General features: G+C 53.8%; 1 protein-coding gene across 1 annotated transcript in view; it reads left to right on the plus strand.

The window, feature by feature from the left end:
- NECAB2 (N-terminal EF-hand calcium binding protein 2) overlaps positions 1-17,577 on the plus strand; it is a 29,668-nt gene extending 12,091 nt beyond the window's left edge. Inside the window, exons 6-13 of the mRNA XM_070613950.1 lie at positions 5,983-6,119; positions 8,521-8,639; positions 8,845-8,924; positions 12,261-12,314; positions 13,179-13,291; positions 15,672-15,749; positions 16,260-16,351; positions 17,057-17,577. Coding sequence (XP_070470051.1) covers positions 5,983-6,119; positions 8,521-8,639; positions 8,845-8,924; positions 12,261-12,314; positions 13,179-13,291; positions 15,672-15,749; positions 16,260-16,351; positions 17,057-17,085 — 702 coding nt within the window. The 3' untranslated portion in view covers positions 17,086-17,577. The remainder of the gene's footprint in view (positions 1-5,982; positions 6,120-8,520; positions 8,640-8,844; positions 8,925-12,260; positions 12,315-13,178; positions 13,292-15,671; positions 15,750-16,259; positions 16,352-17,056) is intronic.
- The last annotated feature ends 467 nt before the right edge of the window (positions 17,578-18,044 follow it).

The following is an 18,044-nucleotide window of genomic DNA, read 5'->3' on the forward strand; positions in this document are numbered from 1 at the left end:
CGTGGGAACGATCAATCCTGTACGTTTTTTTCAAGTGCTGCTCGGTTACAGCTCTGCCGTGCCTTAGAGAATGCCTTTCTTCCCATATATCCGAAAGTAGCTGGGCCTGACCCGGAGCCTCCACTCGGCTGCATCTCCATCTCTGTCCCAGCGTCCTGCTCTTCTCAGTCCAGTGTTTTAAAGTTTATTTTAATATCATGTGAGACCGATTCTCTTTCTTTGTTCATCCTGTAGACTCTTGTTGGATATTCTGAAAGTATCAGGGTGGACCGAGGATTAGAAGGGAGCTCAGAAAGACCCCAGACTCTAACCCGAGTCACCCCGACAAGGGCATCCGCCCCAGCTCCGCCATTGGGGGTGCACTGGATGCTCACATGGGACTGCTGGCCACTGACGCCGCCTCCTGGAGCCTCAGCTTTCTCTTCTCTGCATGGGGCCACTTCCCAGCAGTGTTTTTGCGAGGCATTGCTAACATCCTTGGCTGCTTTCTCGTCTTTAGTCATCACTCTTCAGAGAGGTGACCTAATTCTCCCTCAAGGAGAGGATGGTGACTGCTACCACTATGATTTAGACCAGCTCTGGAGATTTTGCTCTCAGAAGTCATGCGCGTGGGACGTTGGCGTGTTCTCGGTGGAGGTTGTGGCAGTGCTGGTTGCCATTACTTTTTCTGGCTATTTTCTCATGGATTTTTGTTTGTAGAAATGCAGCTCACTGAGTGTGGGTTCCAGTGCTTCTCTTGCAGCCCCTGATTTTAGTTGACTCTGCTGCTTTTGTTGATATGAAGTGATGGCGTCAGTTACCCGCGGTGGTACCTTCCTCGTTTCTGATCTGTGTTCCTCCTCTTTCTCTGTTGGGCGCTGTTAGCATCTCCCCCAAGTTCTAAATCCCTGTAATGATGCTCCGTGAGGCATCCTTGTTTTCCTCCTGATTTTCCAGGCCCCTCTCTAGTATTTCTCCACCAATTATAATATTAATACCAGCTCTTATTGTAGAATCTTCTTCAGCCTGTTAAAAAATATTTTTGCCTTCCCTTCACTAAATTTCATCCTAGGAGATGGTAGTGAATCTTTTCAAATGCCTTTTTGGCATTTTTAAACGATCATCTGATTTTTCTGAAGCTATTGATGGGGTGGATTCTATTATTAGATTCTGTCCTATTGAACAATTTTTAGCTTCCTGTGATAAACCCTAATTGGTGCATTATTCTTTGATTGCGCTGCTAAATCCTTGTCACTCGCTGAGTGTTTTATCTCTGTCTCTATCGAGAATTGAGATTGGATGGTAATTTTGGGATGAATTGTGAGGCAGTTTTGAATATTTCCTCTGTGTAATTCAGCTTCTCTAACATAGAATCATTTTTCTATTCAAAAGTCGAAAGAATTTATCCATAAGGCTTGGGTCGAGGTGCTAAAGAGGGGAGGAGATTATTTTAAAAGTTATTTTAAGGTCAACCCTGGTTTTAGTTTTTTACTTTTTGTGTCCATTTTAGTATATTTTTAAACAAAACTACTGATGTGTTCAGTTTTGTGATCAATTATGCATAGTATGTTCTTATGATTTTTTTAAAAAAAAATCTAAATCATTGACACAGAAGAGGCGCTTAATGCAGGTTAAGTTCAAAAATTTCTGCTGTTATAGCTCAGGTCTTATTTTAATTTTTGTCCTATTTTGCTACATTTTAAAAACTTATATTTGGCAGAATTTTGCCTGTTTTAATTAGTTGTTCTAATAACCAGCCACTGACACATTTATTTAAATTTCATGTTTTCAACCACATTTATAGTTTTCACCACTGTTATTACCTTCTTCCTATTTCCTCAGATTTCTTGTTCTTGCTATTCTTTTTCATATGTGAAATGGAATACTTAAATTTTTGTGATATGAAGTTTGGAATTTTAAAAATTTAACCTCTGAATGATACTTTCACTGCAATCGTAGATTTTAATATGTACTATTGCCTCTCTCAATATTCCCCAATAATCTGTTATGTCCTCACTCATTTCTCGTTTCATGGTGTTAGGATAAAACCGAGTGACTGATAGTTCTAGTCTATTTTTTTTAATGTGTCGAGATTTCTTCATTACATCTTATTTGATTTGTTTTTATAATTATCTCATGGATGCTTGAGAAAAGATGTGGACGGTACTTTCAGAATATAAAATTGGAAAATAGCTAACCTTTCTTTGTTATGAAATATATGCTGTGAAAAGACAACTTTGTAAAGAGGTAAAATTGTGTCTCTTGTACAAATATAAAATGCACATGACAGAGATTTTATTTAACTCATCCATTAATGTGAGAACCATAAGATGTTACGGCTGCCTCAAAGGAAAATTCAAAGAACCCACGCGGTGTATACAGGCAACCAGGAATAATGAAATGGATTTGCGAATAAATGCAAAACTGGTTGCTATCCACAGGGCAACAATCCGTTGCATTCTACTGGGCAAAATTCATATGCATTTCTGAGGATGAGAATTATTTGCGTTATCATCAGTTTTCTACATTTTACAGTTTTAAAAGGAGCTCCAGAGCGAGGAAAGACTTAGTTAATCCACTGGGTGTGCTCGACAGGAAACGCAGTCATCTTTTTTGCCCATTTTAAAGACTTGCACACTCTCCTGACGATATGCTTTGCATCCCTGTTTATTTTTGGTTACTTCTTCTGTCCTATGGGACAACGATGAGCTAATTTCTCACACTAAGTTGGATTTTGTCATTTAATCTTTATATTTCTAATGTTTTTCCTTTCTATATATTTAGCCATGTTATTTGATACCTATAGACCTTTATTAGAATGTTTTTATTATATAAATGGTCCACATTCAATATGCAAAATTTAGGAAGTAGAGAAAAGTATAAAGAAAAATTTCAAATCACTTCTAATTCCCACTTTCCCTAACCACTGTCAACATTTTAGTTCGTTCCCTCTGAGCCTTTTCTCTGTGTATGTTTCTTTAATATACTTAATACCATTCTGTGTACAGAAATTTATTTTCTGTTTCTTTTCATCTAATATTTTAAAAACGCTTTTCCCATGTTATTAAAACTGTTCAAAAGCATCCTTTTAAATATTCTTATTTAAATGTATTAACTATTTCTCTGTTGTTGGGCATTTTAGATTATTGCCAGGTTTTCGCTGTTATGAATAATACTGTAAACTTGGGGCGTAAATATTCACATTTTGCCTTATGTCTCAAGGATAGATTATCAAAAGTGGAGAATTACTGGGTCGAAGAATATGAGCAGTGTAAGCCTCTTGATATAAAGCAAAATCGCTTTTTAATGTGGTCGTATCCATCCCAATCCCCACAGCCGTGTTTATGGCAATATCCTGTCCCGTGGCTTGAAGGTTTCAGTGTCTTGTCCTTGTTATGACGCCGGCTTTGTCGTTCTGTTCTTACCCTTATCCTGTGCCAGACTTTCTCACTGAAGTTCTCCCTCCTAGTGATATTGCAACTTGTCCTGTTCATTTGATCAAATCTGGTGGCAGAATCCTTGCGCTGGCTTTTCTTTGTAAATCCCTGGGTGCCGTCTTGGTTCAGACGTGCCTCCAGCTGGACCTCCTTTCATCAATCAGCGACTGTGTCTTTACGTGGGGGAATTCAGGCTGATTTCTTTGTTGTTGTGATCCATGTGGTCTGGCTGCTGTCATAATCTTTTACGCTTCCTTCGTCTCTTTGACATTTTACCTTCTGTTTTGTTTATAGCGTTGATTATGATTTTGAAGGTAAACATTCTCATTTTTATTTTACTGGTGACTTCTGATCACACGTTCTTAACATTCTTCTGTTTTTATATTTAGCTAATTAGAAAAGTGCTTTCTGTTGCATTTTGTGGAATTAAAGGAGTTTTTTGGATTTTCATCTGTTTTCTCCATACTTTCACACTCTTTATTGACTTAATCCAGTGTGATTGAAATTGAACGATGAGTGATGCATGTTTTATTTCTTGACCTCTGTAACCTTTATGTTGAGTGTGGGTGATCACTGACACCTCTTTCCACAACTTCCCCATTCAAGGATTCTTCCTCAAATTCAACCCCAGATGAGAAATTGGGAGACGTCCTTAGGCGTTCTTTGCAGGAAAGGTGCTCATCTGATAAAATTTCAGAGATTTGCAGATTTCTGAATATCTACCTATTATACTGCAAACAAGTAGGTCGGCCACGTGACACACCATTCCTAGATCTGGTCCTTTTCCTCTGGGGTGTGTGGAGCTGGGCTCTTGGCTGAGGTATCGATTGGGGTGGAGGAAAAATCTGTGAAAGCTACATTTTTACTCCTTTGAAACTAACTTCTCTTTTTTTGGAATTCAGCTAGCCAGGTACATGTTGACCCCTGACCACACCCTCAGTCATTGGTTGGGTGCTTTTAACACACTTCAGCTCATTTTTCTGCTTGATGGCGTCTGGCAGCCTTTCTCTTTGTGTTCAAATTTCTTACCACATTGTCTTGTTCGTTTTCGGCCATTCGCTGTCCAGAGGCCATTGATCACTGGGCTGTGTGTGGGTCCACCGTCTGCTAGGAAGGATAATCGATAGTTGCAATGCATTAGGCTTCCAGAACCTGACATACTTTCTGCCACACATTCATTCTCTGTCAGGGCCTGTCTCCCGCGTCCTGGTCTGGTGATTGGCACAGGGTGTCCATCTCTGTGCCTCCCTGTCTGTGTGCCTCTCCTTTTGGCCTCTCTCCACCCCTGTATCCATTTCTGCCTCCGTTGCTCAGTCTCTCTGTCTCTAGCTGTGTCTCCCATGTGCAGTTATTGATAATTAATTCCCAGAGAGTGATGGATGTTTTCACTTGCTTTCCTCGAGAGCCCTGTTTTCTTGCCTTGCAGGGACTGGGCAGAATTCCAAGGTGCCGGGGCAGGTGGCTCAGGAGGGTGGGGTCTTGGCACAGGAGCTGAGAGGGCAGGACCAGCATTCCCAACACGGCGTCATTTTGATCGTTGCCATCCTTGAGTGACCTGACTAAGCAGAGCTCCCTCCCTTCCCTGTAAAGCATTTTGAAGCCCAGAGAAACTCAGCTGGATCCAGAAACCTTAGAAATGTCTTTGCTGTAGACTCTTGACAAAGGGGCAAATTCTGTATCACACCACATTGCAGGATTTGTGGAAAACCCTCTTTGCCCATCTTTGCCCCAGAATTCCTCATCCTGTGGCCGCTAAGTCTCAGTTTCTCCCTGACTCCCCACTCACCCCCTCCTTCTGAGGACGGAACCTCAGGCACTTTCTTTGGGGAGCCAGCCTCTCTGGCTGCTTCTAATTGTCTTCTCTCATTTCTCTGAGTAGCAGCATGAAGGCCCAGGGACCCAAAGAATCCTCCTTGGAGGAGGAAGGAGGGAGAGGAGGTTGGGACTTCTTCTTCCCTAATACTTTATCCCTGTCTACACCACATCAAGAACACCACCACCAGTCACCATCATCACCACTACCAGCAACACCACCACCAGCACCACCATCGCCCACCATCATCAGTGCCATCATCACTACCACCATCTTCACCATCAACATCACTACCACTTCCATCCTCATCATCATCATATCACCATTGTCATCATCACTGCCACCACTATCACCATCATCATTATCAACATCATCATCTTTATCATAGCAGCTACTGTTCATTGAGTATTTGCTATGTGACAGGCACTGTGCTGAGCATTTTATGTATATTTTGTCATTCAATCCTCACTACGACCTTGTAAGATAGATACCACAGTGACTCCTGTTATGGTCATCGAGCTCACAGAGCTAGTAAGTGGTGAAGCCAGGGTTCAAACTTGGCCTCTGAGTCCATAGCCCCTGCCTTGATGCAGGAGCTGTACACCCTCCAAGTTCAGGAGACAATGGGGTCCCCACTTCCCACTGCAAGGCAGAGACACCACCGCAGGTCCCCCCCTAACTCTGTGCCAGACCCACAGCCAAGTTCCCTCCCGAGCCCCTTCCCCCTCTGTGCCCTTTCCCTTCCCTCCACAGGTGTACGAGGGTGGGAGCAACGTGGACCAGTTTGTGACGCGCTTCCTCCTGAAGGAGACAGCCAATCAGATCCAGTCACTGCTGAGCTCCGTGGAGAGTGCGGTGGAGGCCATCGAAGAGCAGACCAGCCAGATCCGGTGCGTCCGCGGGACCTTGCGGGGTCGTGTGGGAGTATGCCGTGCACGTGCTGACCTGCTGTCTGAGGGCACTGAATGGGACACTGCGTGCTTGGAAGAATGCTTGGAGTGCATGCGGTACAGACAGTGAAGACTGCTTCCTAGCCACGAATCAGTTTGCCACAGCCCCGTATCTCTCACGTTATTGTTTATCTTGAACTATCCTACTGTTTCTCATTTTTTAAAGCTGGAAATCAATTTAGGAAACCATATGTGGTTACCACAATTGGAAAACAAGTGTCACATGCCATCAGTGAAGTGCCTGTGAACCAAGCACCTGTTGTGCCCACAGAGCCTCTGAGGCTGCTCCCTATTGTTAGAGAGAGACGGGGAGATGGCAGAGAGGCGCTGAGGACGGACGATCCCTGAATGCTGACTCCCTCAGAAGGATTGAAAGAGCAGTGAAACGGACTGATTTTCTCCCAGTGTTATTTAAGGCCGTGTTTGCATGTCCTGGAAGCCATGGGGAAGCGTCCAGAGTCCCCCTCTTTGGCGGGGGATGCTGTGTCAAGGGGTGAGCCCGGTGTCTAGAGAGGAGTACTTCTCCTTCTGGCTCAGTAGTGCCCGTCCCTGGGGGCCACGAGCCCTCGCATTTGCTGTCCCAAGTTGAGACACTGCCCTGTGCGTGGTCCTCCCAGAACAGCCGATTGCCTGGCGTAAAGGGGAAATAAAGAAATACGGATGGACGGGAGCAACAGCCAGGTGTCTGGCCCAAGTGGGCCTGAGGGTTGAATTTCTCTGCGTGGCCATGGGTGTCAGGCAGAGGCCCCACACAGCAGGGCATTGGTTGCTGTGGGGTGGGTGTTTGAGCACGTATTTTGTGGTTGCTGAGGGGCTGGTCCCAATCAGATATGATTGCAAAGACCACTTGATGACACTGTTCCCAAAAAGTGTTTACTCTGAGCATGGGCAGCCAACTCACCTGGGAAGTGTAAAATGCAGATTCCCGGGCCCCGGGCTGTGCCTGCTGGATTAGGATCCCTGGGAGCTGGGCCCGGAACTCTGCATCTGTGATCTGTCTTGTGACTCTGAGGGTCCCGAAGGTTAACAGCCACAGCTCTGGAAGCTGTCTCTTAGATTTCCTTCTTTTGTCACTATCTTGATTAAAAATTCACCATTTTTATCCTGCTGCAGAGCAGATAAGAGGGCTGCACAATTTTCATAGTTGGTTTCCTGCACTTTGCCAGTCCTGTCACATGTCAGCGGTTACACTTGTCCGCCCCCACTTTGGGACCTTACTTTGGGATGTTGGTGATGGGGGTGGCACGTCGTGGTGAGGACACACATCTGCTTCACATGCACTCGCACCTTGAAACGCCCCAATTCTCAGCTATCTTGGCTCCCGGTTGCGAGTCCCCTGCCTTCCTATTTCCCAGCCCGGGGGATGTTCCAGGCACAAGCTGCTGGTTCCAACCCCACCGCCCCTCGCGGACTCCCGCAGCTCCCGTTCATGGTCTGCGGGCCACATTTAATTTGCTGCTGGGTGGTAGAGCTGCCAGGATCGACACCTCAAATGTTCCGCCAGCCTTTCCTCTCCCACAGCAGCGGCTTGCCGAGCTTTCAGATTCACAGGAGACAAATTCCAGAAGGTGCCATGGCAGTGCTGCCCGAAGGCAGAGGAAGGCTGGGGACCGGGCATGTCGGCCGTGTACACAGGACAGTGTGTGTGTGTTTTATGTGCATATGTGTGTCTGTGTTCCTGTATGGGTGAGTTTTCCGGCATCTCTGCACGTGGGGATTCGGGCATCCACCGAGCATTTGCTGAGTGCCTGCTGTGTGCAGGCACCATGCTCGGAGCATGCTGGGGGCTGTGCATGTGTGTGTACACAACCGTGTATGTGGTGTACAGGGACAAGAGAGGGGGCCTGGCGGAGGTCAAGATCACAGAGTTCTCTGTCCTATTAAATGCCCACTCCTGACTGTGTCCTGGGGCTCCCCTTTTTGGACAGGGGAGTTGTCTAGCTGGTACAAACCCAGGATACCCCGCCCCAGAGGGCACCAAACACCAAATGGGCTCCTCATGAGGCAGGCAGAGAGGGAGGCCCAGGGGACGCTGTGAGCCTACTGGGGTGGGGTGGGGCCTCCCAGGAACAGGGCCCGGGCTGTGGAGTCCTAGAATGGAGCTGAGTTCAAATCCTGACTCTGCCCCACCAGCTGCATGGCCTCAGCCAAGTTGCCTGCCTGGGGGCCTCCTTTCCTCTGAAACAAAGGCCGCCATGCCCACTTCACAGGGATGGGGCTCCACCGGGTAAAGTGCCCATTTCAGCCCACGGTCCGTGCCTAATGTCTGTCCAAGCTGCTGGAGTGGCCCGGGCCCTGCGGCCTCCCTCATGCTGTGTGTGTTTCCCCGCTCACACTGCAGACAGAACCATAGCAAAGCCAGCCACGGCGCGGTGGAGCCCTGGTATGGAAGCCCCACGCCCCCCTACGCCCCCAACCACAAGCTCATGGCCATGGAACAAGGGACGAGTCTTCCATCTGGTGAGAGAGCCGTGGCCTGGGCTGGGGGACACCGGCTGGGGGTCCTTGGAGGAATTCTGACAGTGGCCCACATGGGTGCTGGGCCTCCGAGTGGGACCGGGACTGAGAGGCTGGGGGCAGGCCTTGGCCCCTCGGAAGACTAGGGGCTCCCCTGCCCCCAGGCCTGGCCCTGCCCACCATCACTGTCTGTCTTCCTCTTTCCCAGTCACTGCGGACCCCAAGGAGGAGGGCCTGGAAGCCCAGATCAGCCGGTTGGCAGAGCTCATAGGACGGCTGGAGAACAAGGTAAGCCACCGACCCCTGCCTCCAGCCCTCCGCTCTCCCCAGCCCCCAGGGAGTGCAGAGTTAGGCCTGGAGTTAGGGACAGAAGTCAAAGAGCCTTGGTGAGACATCACAGGCAGAGCATGGAAATGGAGAACACAGCTCCCTAAGGATAGACACACCCCCAGCGGAATACATCCGAGGAGAGGTGTCTGGGGAAGGAGCAGCTGTGGAGGGGAGCGCGGGTGCCAGGAGAGGCATCTCAAGGAGCCGAAAGTAGTCAGCAGGGTCATGGGCAGCAGGGAACAGGGCTTCTGGGGAGGCCTTGCTCTGAGGCAGGGTGGCCTGGGCAGGTGACGCCGAGAAAGCGTAGTGGTGAGGAGGCACGGTGACGACCCAGGAGAGATTAGAAGCAACCCGACCGCCAGCAGCATGAAATCTTTTCAGTACGATACAGCGCGTCTCCGGGTAATAGAAAACGGCACGGCCTTCACTGAGTCGTGTTTTCGGAGGACGTGTCGTGACTCAGTGGGCGCTCACAACACGACTGTATCAGTGTCCCAGTGCTGCCGAAACCACGTACCGCAGGCCGGGGGCTGAAACAACAAGCGTTGATTCTCTCACAATTTGAGGCTGGAAACCTGAGATCAGGGTGACGGCGGGGCTGCTGTCCCCTGAGGCCTGTCTCCCTGGTGGGTAGACAGCTGTCTTCTGCCTGTGTCTTCACATGGTCGTCCTCCGTGCGTGTCTGTGTCCTCATCTCCTCTTCTTCCAAGGACTCCCGTCATAATGGATCAGGGCCCATCCTAATGGCCTCATTTTAACTCAGTTACCTCTTAAAAGGCCCTGTCTCCAAATACGGTCACATTCTGAGGTACTAGAGGTGGGGGCTTTAACACATCAATTTGGGGGGTGGACTCGGTTCAGCTCATAACAATGACTGTTTCTTGGAAGAAAGGAAACGGGTTGCCTTAAGGTTTACCAATGGGCTCAGGTATCAAACTGCCCATACTCAAATCCTGGCTCTACCACTGAACAGCTGTGAGACCTTGGGCCAGTGGCTTACCCTCTCTGAGCCTCAGATTCCTCCTCTCACAATAGAGATGATAGTCAGAATAGGACCCCTCATCGAGTTGTTATGAGGATTAAATAAAATGATGTCTTAATGGCTTAGCTCAGAGCCTGCTGTGCAGTTAACAATTAATTTTAGCAATGTTAGCAATTATTATTGGACGTTCTGATACCAAGACTTCTATATACGCACACGCTGTACCCATATGCCTACGTAAACCAAGATAGCAGGTTTCCAGGAGCCCTAGGGTTGGGATGATTTTACATTTCTCCTACTTAAAAAAAATTTTTTTTTACATCTTTTGCAAAAGGGCAAAAGATTTAGGACTTTGATGCGTTTGGGGGTTCAGAGGGATTCGCGGGGGCAGGGCGCAGGGCTCCCCGCTCAGAGGGAGGCTGAAGCAGCCGCGCAGAGGGGAGTCCGAGGGAGGAGGCGGCCATCCCACCTGCAGGGCTGAGGCGAGGCGGGATCTCCGCCCTTAAAGCTGCGGGTGGGAGAGGTGGAGACGGCTCCGCGCGGACCCCGAGGCCTGGTTGTCATAACAACTCCGCGGGCGCCTCCAGGGGGAGGCCCTTTGAAGCTTATTTTTAGCGCCCCGGTCGCCCTAACAACCGGCTGGCTGGAAACCGAGGCGTACCTGGGCCTCCTGGAGACGGGCGGGGCCCGCCTCGCTGGCCTCTGATTGGCCGAGGCCGCGAGCAGGAGCCAATGGGGTGGGGCCAGCTCCGAGCCCCGCCCACCGCGGGCCAACCTGAGCCGCTTCTGTCTCCGCCGGAGGATCGAGCGCCAGGCGGCCGGTCTGGGAGGGGGACGGGGCAGAGGTGGTTGCCGCTGTGCCTCCCCCATCCTCCCCTCATCATCACCCGCGCGTGGTCCTGCCGGCCCCTAGGAAACCAGATGCAGCCGCTGCCCTCCAGGTGCCCGCCTACACGGTTGTCAAATGATGGAGACAGACTTGCCCCTGCCAGGCGCTCCTTGGCCACCCGCAAACCAAGTTCCCGCCGCGTGTCCCTGAAGTCAGTACCCTCTCCAGGACTGGCTGCGTAATTTACAGGGCCCGGCGCAGAGTGAGCAGGCAGAGCCCCTTGTCCAAACATGAAGAATTTCAGGGCCGACCCAGTGGCACAGCGGTTAAGTGCGCACGTTCCACTTTGGCGGCCCGGGGTTCGCCAGTTCAGATCCCGGGTGCGGACATGGCACCGATTGGCAAGCCATGCTGGGGTAGGCGTCCCACATATAAAGGAGAGGAAGATGGGCATGGATGTTAGCTCAGGGCCAGTCTTCCTCAGCAAAAAGAGGAGGATTGGCAGCAGCTGTTAGCTCAGGGCTAATCTTGCTCAAAAAAAAAAACAAAACAATTTCAGGATGGTGACTGCACGGGTCCCAGGCCCACACATGTGCTGCTGTTTTCCTTAACATCCAGTCGGTGTGCCTCACACACGTGCTTGCATGAGAGGAAAGACCTGGGGGTGTGATTTCGGCTGTCCTCAGGGAGGCTGGACAGCCATAGGCACAGAAGTGGCATTTATTGGGGTACCCCATGTTCAAGGAAGAAGAATCATGATTCTGTGTGTCAGAGGACAGAGGCCCTGGGTTCAGCCCCAGAATCAACAACCAACTTTTGTGGGCTTCAGAGTCCGGGGTTGTTTGCTATGAAATAGTGACCAGTGAGCATCCTCGAGCTTCTGGGCCTGTTTTGGACGCCGGCGCGAGGCCGTGAATAGCGTGCACGGGGTTCCTGCTTTCGTGGAGCTTACAGTGGGGCACCCCTGGCTCAGGAAGTCTGGAAAGTTAAATAAAATGTGTTTGTAAAGCATTTAGCGCAGGGCCTGCAGAACCAGCGAGAACAGCCCACCTTCATTCAGACCGTTAGCTGAGGTGCCAGGGGTTACAATTAGGGGTGATTTGTAAGTTAATGGGGAATCTCAGGGCTGTTGCCAGCAGTTGTGGCAAAAAACCAGCATCCTGGATTCAGGACTCGAGTCCCCATTGCTGCCTCTCCCAGGACACCCCACCCCAGCAACGTGGAGCCTGCTTTGTGCCAAGGTAGGTCTCAAGTAGAGGGTGTGCTTGGCCAGGGCCGTGTGGGGGGCGGACTGAGCCCTGTCCAGCGAGCCTGACCCCTGGGAGCTCCCGCCAGTGGGGGCCTCGAGAGCCTCTGGAAACTTGGGGCCGAGGGGCTGGAGCTCCGTGGGGCCCTGAGCACTGCAGTGTCCTTGTGGTCCTGGAGGCCTCCCTGACGGCAGCGGCCTCTGTGTCCAGCATCTCTCTGTGCTTTGCTGTTTCAGACCCTCTGGTTTGACCTGCAGCAGCGCCTCTCAGATGAAGAAGGCACCAACATGGTGAGCCCGTTCCCGAGGCCTCCCTCCCCGCCCTCTCCTGTGGCCCCAGCCCTGCCTGAGCTAGGACTCAAGATGCCGGTGGCTCAGTGTCCCTGACACCCGGCCCCCCAGGGACCACCAGGAGGGGAGATGCAGCCCAGCACCTGGCCACCCTCCCCTCCCAGGGCTGTTCTTTGAGGCGCCAGGGCTTTGAGCAAAAAAAGTGTGGCCCGGAGCCAAGGGACCAACACAGCAGTGATGTCCACACACCGATTCTATCAGAAACGACTTCTGCTGCTCACGGATGTTGTCTAGGACCCAGATGCCTCACAGGCAGCCCCAGATGTTCGTAGAGCCTGTTCAAACCCCTCCTCTGGTTTTCAGCATTTCTGGGGACTGCTTCCTGCGTTTGACTTTTTTTTTTTTTTTTTTGAGGAAGATTAGCCTTGAGCTAACATCTGCCGCCAGTCCTCCTCTTTTTGCTGAGGAAGACTGGCCCTGAGCTAACATCCATGCCCATCTTTCTCTACTTTCTAAGTGGGACGCCTACCACAGCATGGCTTACCAAGCCGTGCCATGTCTGCATCCGGGATCTGAACTGGCGAACCCGGGGCCGCCGAAGCAGAACGTGCGCACTTAACCACTGCGCCCCTGGGCCGGCCCTGCATTTGACTTTTTAAGTTCTAGTTCTTTTTTAGCCCGTTCTTATATGTAAGGATAAAGTGCACGTGCATGTGGGGTTTGGTTGGTTTCATTTTGACCAAATTGCCCCTCCTTTCTGAAGGGAGGCATGGCGAGGCTGTGCCCATGGGGCTGTGGGGTCCTGGGAGGGGGAGGGGCTGCCCGGCCCAGGGGCACCCACGCTCACTCGGCTGTGGCCCGCAGCACCTGCAGCTGGTCCGGCAGGAGATGGCCGTGTGCCCCGAGCAGTTGAGCGAGTTCCTGGATTCTCTGCGACAGTACCTGCGGGGCACCGCCGGGACCAAGGACTGCTTCCAGTGAGTCAGCGAGGGGCTTCGGGCAGCTCCGCCTCGGGGTAGAGGGCGGGGCAGCCCCCCAGCCTCACCCCTGAGCACAAACCGTTCCCCAGGGAAGCACTGGCAGGGCGGTGAAGAGAGCTGGGTTCGGTCCTGGCGCAGGCTCTCCCCGCTGTGCAGATGGGGCGAGTGATTCATCTCCTTGACCTCAGCTAGCTCATCTGGAAAGCGGGACCACTCCCTGGGGCTGCCGGAGACCGAAATGGAGCATTGGACGTGAAGGACTCGGCCAGCCCCTGGCACCCAGTCAGCGCCCACTCCGTGTTAGCTGCCCTGTTACTGCTGTGGCTGCCCCTCAGGGGCCTCGCCGTCTGTCCTGCCACCAAGGCCTGCGCTGATTTTTGGCAGAGCTGAGCCGGGCAGCCGTGGGCACGTCTGAGTGGCCCACAAAAGACGATAGCCCTCACCCTCGCCGGGGGTGGCCCGAGAGGGCTGTTGGCACAAGCCGCCAGGCTCTCCATCCCCTCTCGGGCCCACGCATCAGCACCCAGCGACGGTAGCTGCAGCCCGTGTCCTGCCTCGATCCACTCCCTCTTCACTTGGCTTTTTCCCAAGTCGAGAGCACATGCCTTCAGTCTCCTTCCTGGGGGCCGGCCCGGGGGATACAGCCACGAATCAGGATGCTGCTCTTGCTGATCGTTTATCCTAGGTGGTGGGAGAGGGACAAAAGGAGGATGATTCTGACTGGTGATGGAGGCTGAGGGTCCCGAGTGGGGGGCGGTTGGGGAGGGGGCTGCTTTAGGTTGAGGGGCTGCGTGTGCACTGAGGAAGGGCAGTCTGGGCGGGGGGATCAGCCTGTGCTGAGACCTGGGGTGGCAGCGAGGGCGCCGTGTTTGAGAAAAAGACACTGGTGTGTCTGGACAGAGTGACGAGGGCGGAGGAGGGACAGGGGCGGCGGGCAGGACCCACTCACGTCCACCCTCCAGGCCCTGCTCGTTTGGACCATATTGGAGATGCGTGAGCAGGAGCAAGACATGGTCTGGTCTCCCTTGTGTGCAGAAGGGTCGGGAGGGGACAAGATTGCAGCAGGTGGCCAGGGAGAGGCCCTGCAGTCACCGGGCATGGGGGCATGGCCTTGGCACGACGAGGGTAGAGCTGAAATCTGTTTCGGAGCAGAGCTGACCAGACTTGCTGGCGGCCGGGAGGAGGGCGTTGTGGAAGGAGGAGGCAAGACAGAGTTTGAGATGCTTGGGCTTCAGAAACTCGGAGGAGGATGGTGCCGTGTACTGAGGAGGTCAGGTGTGCTGGTGGAGGGAGCCACGCAGGCCGTTTGGGCCACGTTAATTTCGAGATGCCCATCGAGGTGTGCGTACAAATGGGGAGATCCTGAGAGAGATGCTGGCTGCCGGGAGAATGCGGAAGGAGAAAGGGGCCCAGCCGCCCCTCCTGTGCACACGGGTGGCACGCAGTAGGGCTTCACATCCTGTGTCCTCCCTGCACCCCAAGCCTGCCTGTCTTCTGCCCATCCAGAGGCCACCTGCACCCCCAGCCCAAGAAAAATCAATCAGGACGTCATTAGCCGAGCAAATGCAATCACGGTGATTGCTTTCATCTCGGGGCAGCAACCAGCCTTAGATGCGCCAAATTGCTCTGATGACCTTTGTCTGTCGACCGAAAGGCCTGTAAGCAGCGCCGGCTGAGTCTGGCAAAGGGCCATGGCTTACATCTGATTGGCGGGCGGCACGGACCCCGCCCCATCCTCTCCGGGAGTCACGAGCCCACGGCTCCACGTGTAATTTTAGGCTGGAGCATAATGAACTAATGATACCATTAGCTGCCTGTTTCCCTGCCTCCATCCTGGGCGGCCCGACCTGGAATTGCCTGTAATTATAAAGCTTGCCTCGAGGAGGTTCGTGGGTTCTGTTCTGCTGAGTGTGTGAAAGAGAAGCAGCCCGGAGCGCCGTGGGGAGGCCAGACCGGGGCACGTTAGAGACGATGTCATCTTGGAGGTCAGCCCTCCACCCTGTTCCCCCTCCCCACCAAGTAGGATCAGTCCTATTTAAAATGAGGCGAGTGGCGGTGGGGAGACATGCTGGACTGATCAGACGGTATGGCCGGCCCTGCAGGCTCCGGCAGCAGCATTAGCAGAGCAGCCTTGGGCTGGTGACAGGCTGGCTGCCTGTCCTGGAACACCCCGGCCCCTGGCCACCCCCTCTCCTGCCAGGCTCGCATTTCCAGGGTCTTAGGGCACCCCATAGCCTGGCTCCGGGGGCGCCCTGTCCAGGCTCGTTTGACGGTAGGGAGGTGGCGGGGAGAAGAAGAGAGCAGCCGAGGGGGGCGGGATGTGGGTGGTGCAGTTTAGTCCACCAGCTCCGGCCTCTCCTCTCCTCTCCCCTTGCAGCATCGCCGCCGTGAGGCTGTCGGACGGCCTCACCTTCGTGGTCTACGAGTTCTGGGAGACGGAGGAGGAGTGGAAGAGGTGGGCACAGCCATGGCTTCTAGCGCCAGGCCGCGGCGGTCAATTAGGTGATGGGACGAGGAGGTGGGGCGGCCCCAGCTCCCCTGCAGCTTTTCCAGGGCTCTCGGCTCCTTCCCTTGTCCCGCAGTATCCTAGGAGGGGAGGAGGGGATGGTGATAATGAGCCGGGGTTCCAGCAGCATCCACGCCCCAGAGCGCTGGCCTCTTCCAGCCAATGCCTGCCCTCAATCCAGCTGGAGGCGGTGTTTCTCTGTGCAGTGTGACAGGTCCCTGGCCAGCCCTGGGATCCTCTTTGAAAACTGCTGCCCCAAGGGCTAAAAAAATTCTCATTAAGGACAGTCCCTGGAAAGAAAGACCCAGGCTCTTCTCCCCCAGACCTGCCACTCCCCGGCCATCTGACCTTCACACGATGGCTCTAAGCCTCCAGGGGGCTGAGCAGGGTTAAGGTCCATCCTGGGCAGAGCCGGACCACCCAGCCCCAGGCGTTCACTGGCGGCCCCCTGGGTTGCAGGCACCTGCAGAGCCCCGTGTGCAAGGCGTTCCGGCACGCCAAGGTGGACACGCTGAGCCAGCCCGAGGCCCTCTCCAGGATCTCTGTGCCAGGTAGCGGGCGGGCGGGCAGAGAGCCAGGAACAGCGGCAGGGGGGTGGGGGTGGGGGACCACAGGGCCCTGGTTCCAGCAGGAGATGGCTGAGTCGAGGGAAGGACAAGGCTGAAATCTTCCAGCGACTCCTCTTCCTGCTGCCTTAGCTGCCAGGAGTTCCAATGAGTGCTCGGCACCAATGCGGGGAGAGACCCAGGGCCAGAGCATCAGGCCAGCCCCCGAAATGTGAGGACAGGGCCTGAGACAGAAAGTGGCACTACAACCTCAGAACAACAGAGTGGGGACGGGGTGGCACCTCAGACATGACCAAAAGCCAGGGACACCGGGGAGGTGGGCCCAGAAGAGACCAGCATGTGGTGGGGCTGTGCCAGAGGCCCAGAAACCCCCCAGTCCAGGGCAGGCCCCAAGGTGGGTCCTCGCCTCCCCCATTCACAGCCAGACCCACATTACCTCCACAGGCATGTGATTTGCCACCGAGGGGCCCGGCAGGCACCTTTGCACCCCACAAAAGGGCCCCAGCCTTCCCCTGCCACGTGCAGGCCAGCCCCCGCCTGGCACAGAGCCGGCAGCAGCTGAATGAGGGGATGTGGTCCAGGGGTGCAGGAGAGGGGAGGTGAGCCACCGGCCCCTCGCTGCAGCCGGCAGGGGCTGCCCGTCCCCACAGCCCCCCTTTGCTGACGTATCTCTCTCCCACCCCTTGCCAGCCGCTTGGTGCACCGTGGGCCGCGACTGACCCCTCCCGGAGGCCTGCAGACGCGCCTGCCACCCTGCTCCTCTTACGAAGGACGTCCCCTCTTTTCTAGACACTTTGGTACACGAGCTGTCTTTTCAATATACTTCCAAACAAGAATGTATTTCCCCGCTCTCTGAAGTGAAGGAGACCCCCTCCCCCACCCCATACCCCCATCCTCGTTGGCAGAGCAGCGTCGGACCCGCCACTGGGCCGGGAGGCCTCCTGGAGCCGGCAGCCCGACCCTCCCTAGCCCACCCCCTGGACGGGGCCTCAGATGCCCAGCCCCAGGCGCCCAGGCCGCCGCGGCCTCAGCAGGACGCGCCCCGCTCCCTGTCCTGGTTGACAGTCCTCTACGTGGTAGGAGCCGAGCCCCCGTAGCGCCCGACCTAGGCCTGTGCCCGGCCGCACACGGCAGCAGAGCCCGGTAGTCAGCACCCTGCCAGGCGGCCAGCCGCCACTGGACCGGCTCCAATAAACTCCGCTGGCAGCGGCCGCGCACTGTGTGTGGTGGTTTCCCTTCGTCTAGTGTGAGGATGGTTTCTAGTGGGGCCCCTGAGGAGCCGTGAAACCTGGACCAGCTCGGCCCAGAGCCTCAGTTTTCTTATCTGTGAAATGGAGGTGATGACTATGGGGAACGTATTTTGACAAATAAGCTTGTGCTTGTTGCAAAGTTCGGGGGTCCTTAAGACCACCCTCAGGTTCCATAATTCACCAGGAGGACTCAGAACTCAGCAAAGGCATCATGCTCGTGGCTACAGATTATGGCTGCAAAAGGATGTGAAGAGGCGTGTGGGGCAGGGACCAGGCGAGAGCAGGCACAGAGCTTCCCGTCGTCCCCTGCCAGTGGAGTCGGGCAGACAGTGCCTGTTTCTCCCAGCACTAACGTGTCACATTATGCATAGAATATTGCCACCCAGGGACACCCCTGGGGCCTCGGTGATCAGAGTTCTCAGTGGGGG

This window comes from Equus przewalskii, chromosome 3, assembly GCF_037783145.1.
Source record: "Equus przewalskii isolate Varuska chromosome 3, EquPr2, whole genome shotgun sequence".
Classification (NCBI taxonomy): domain Eukaryota; kingdom Metazoa; phylum Chordata; class Mammalia; order Perissodactyla; family Equidae; genus Equus; species Equus przewalskii.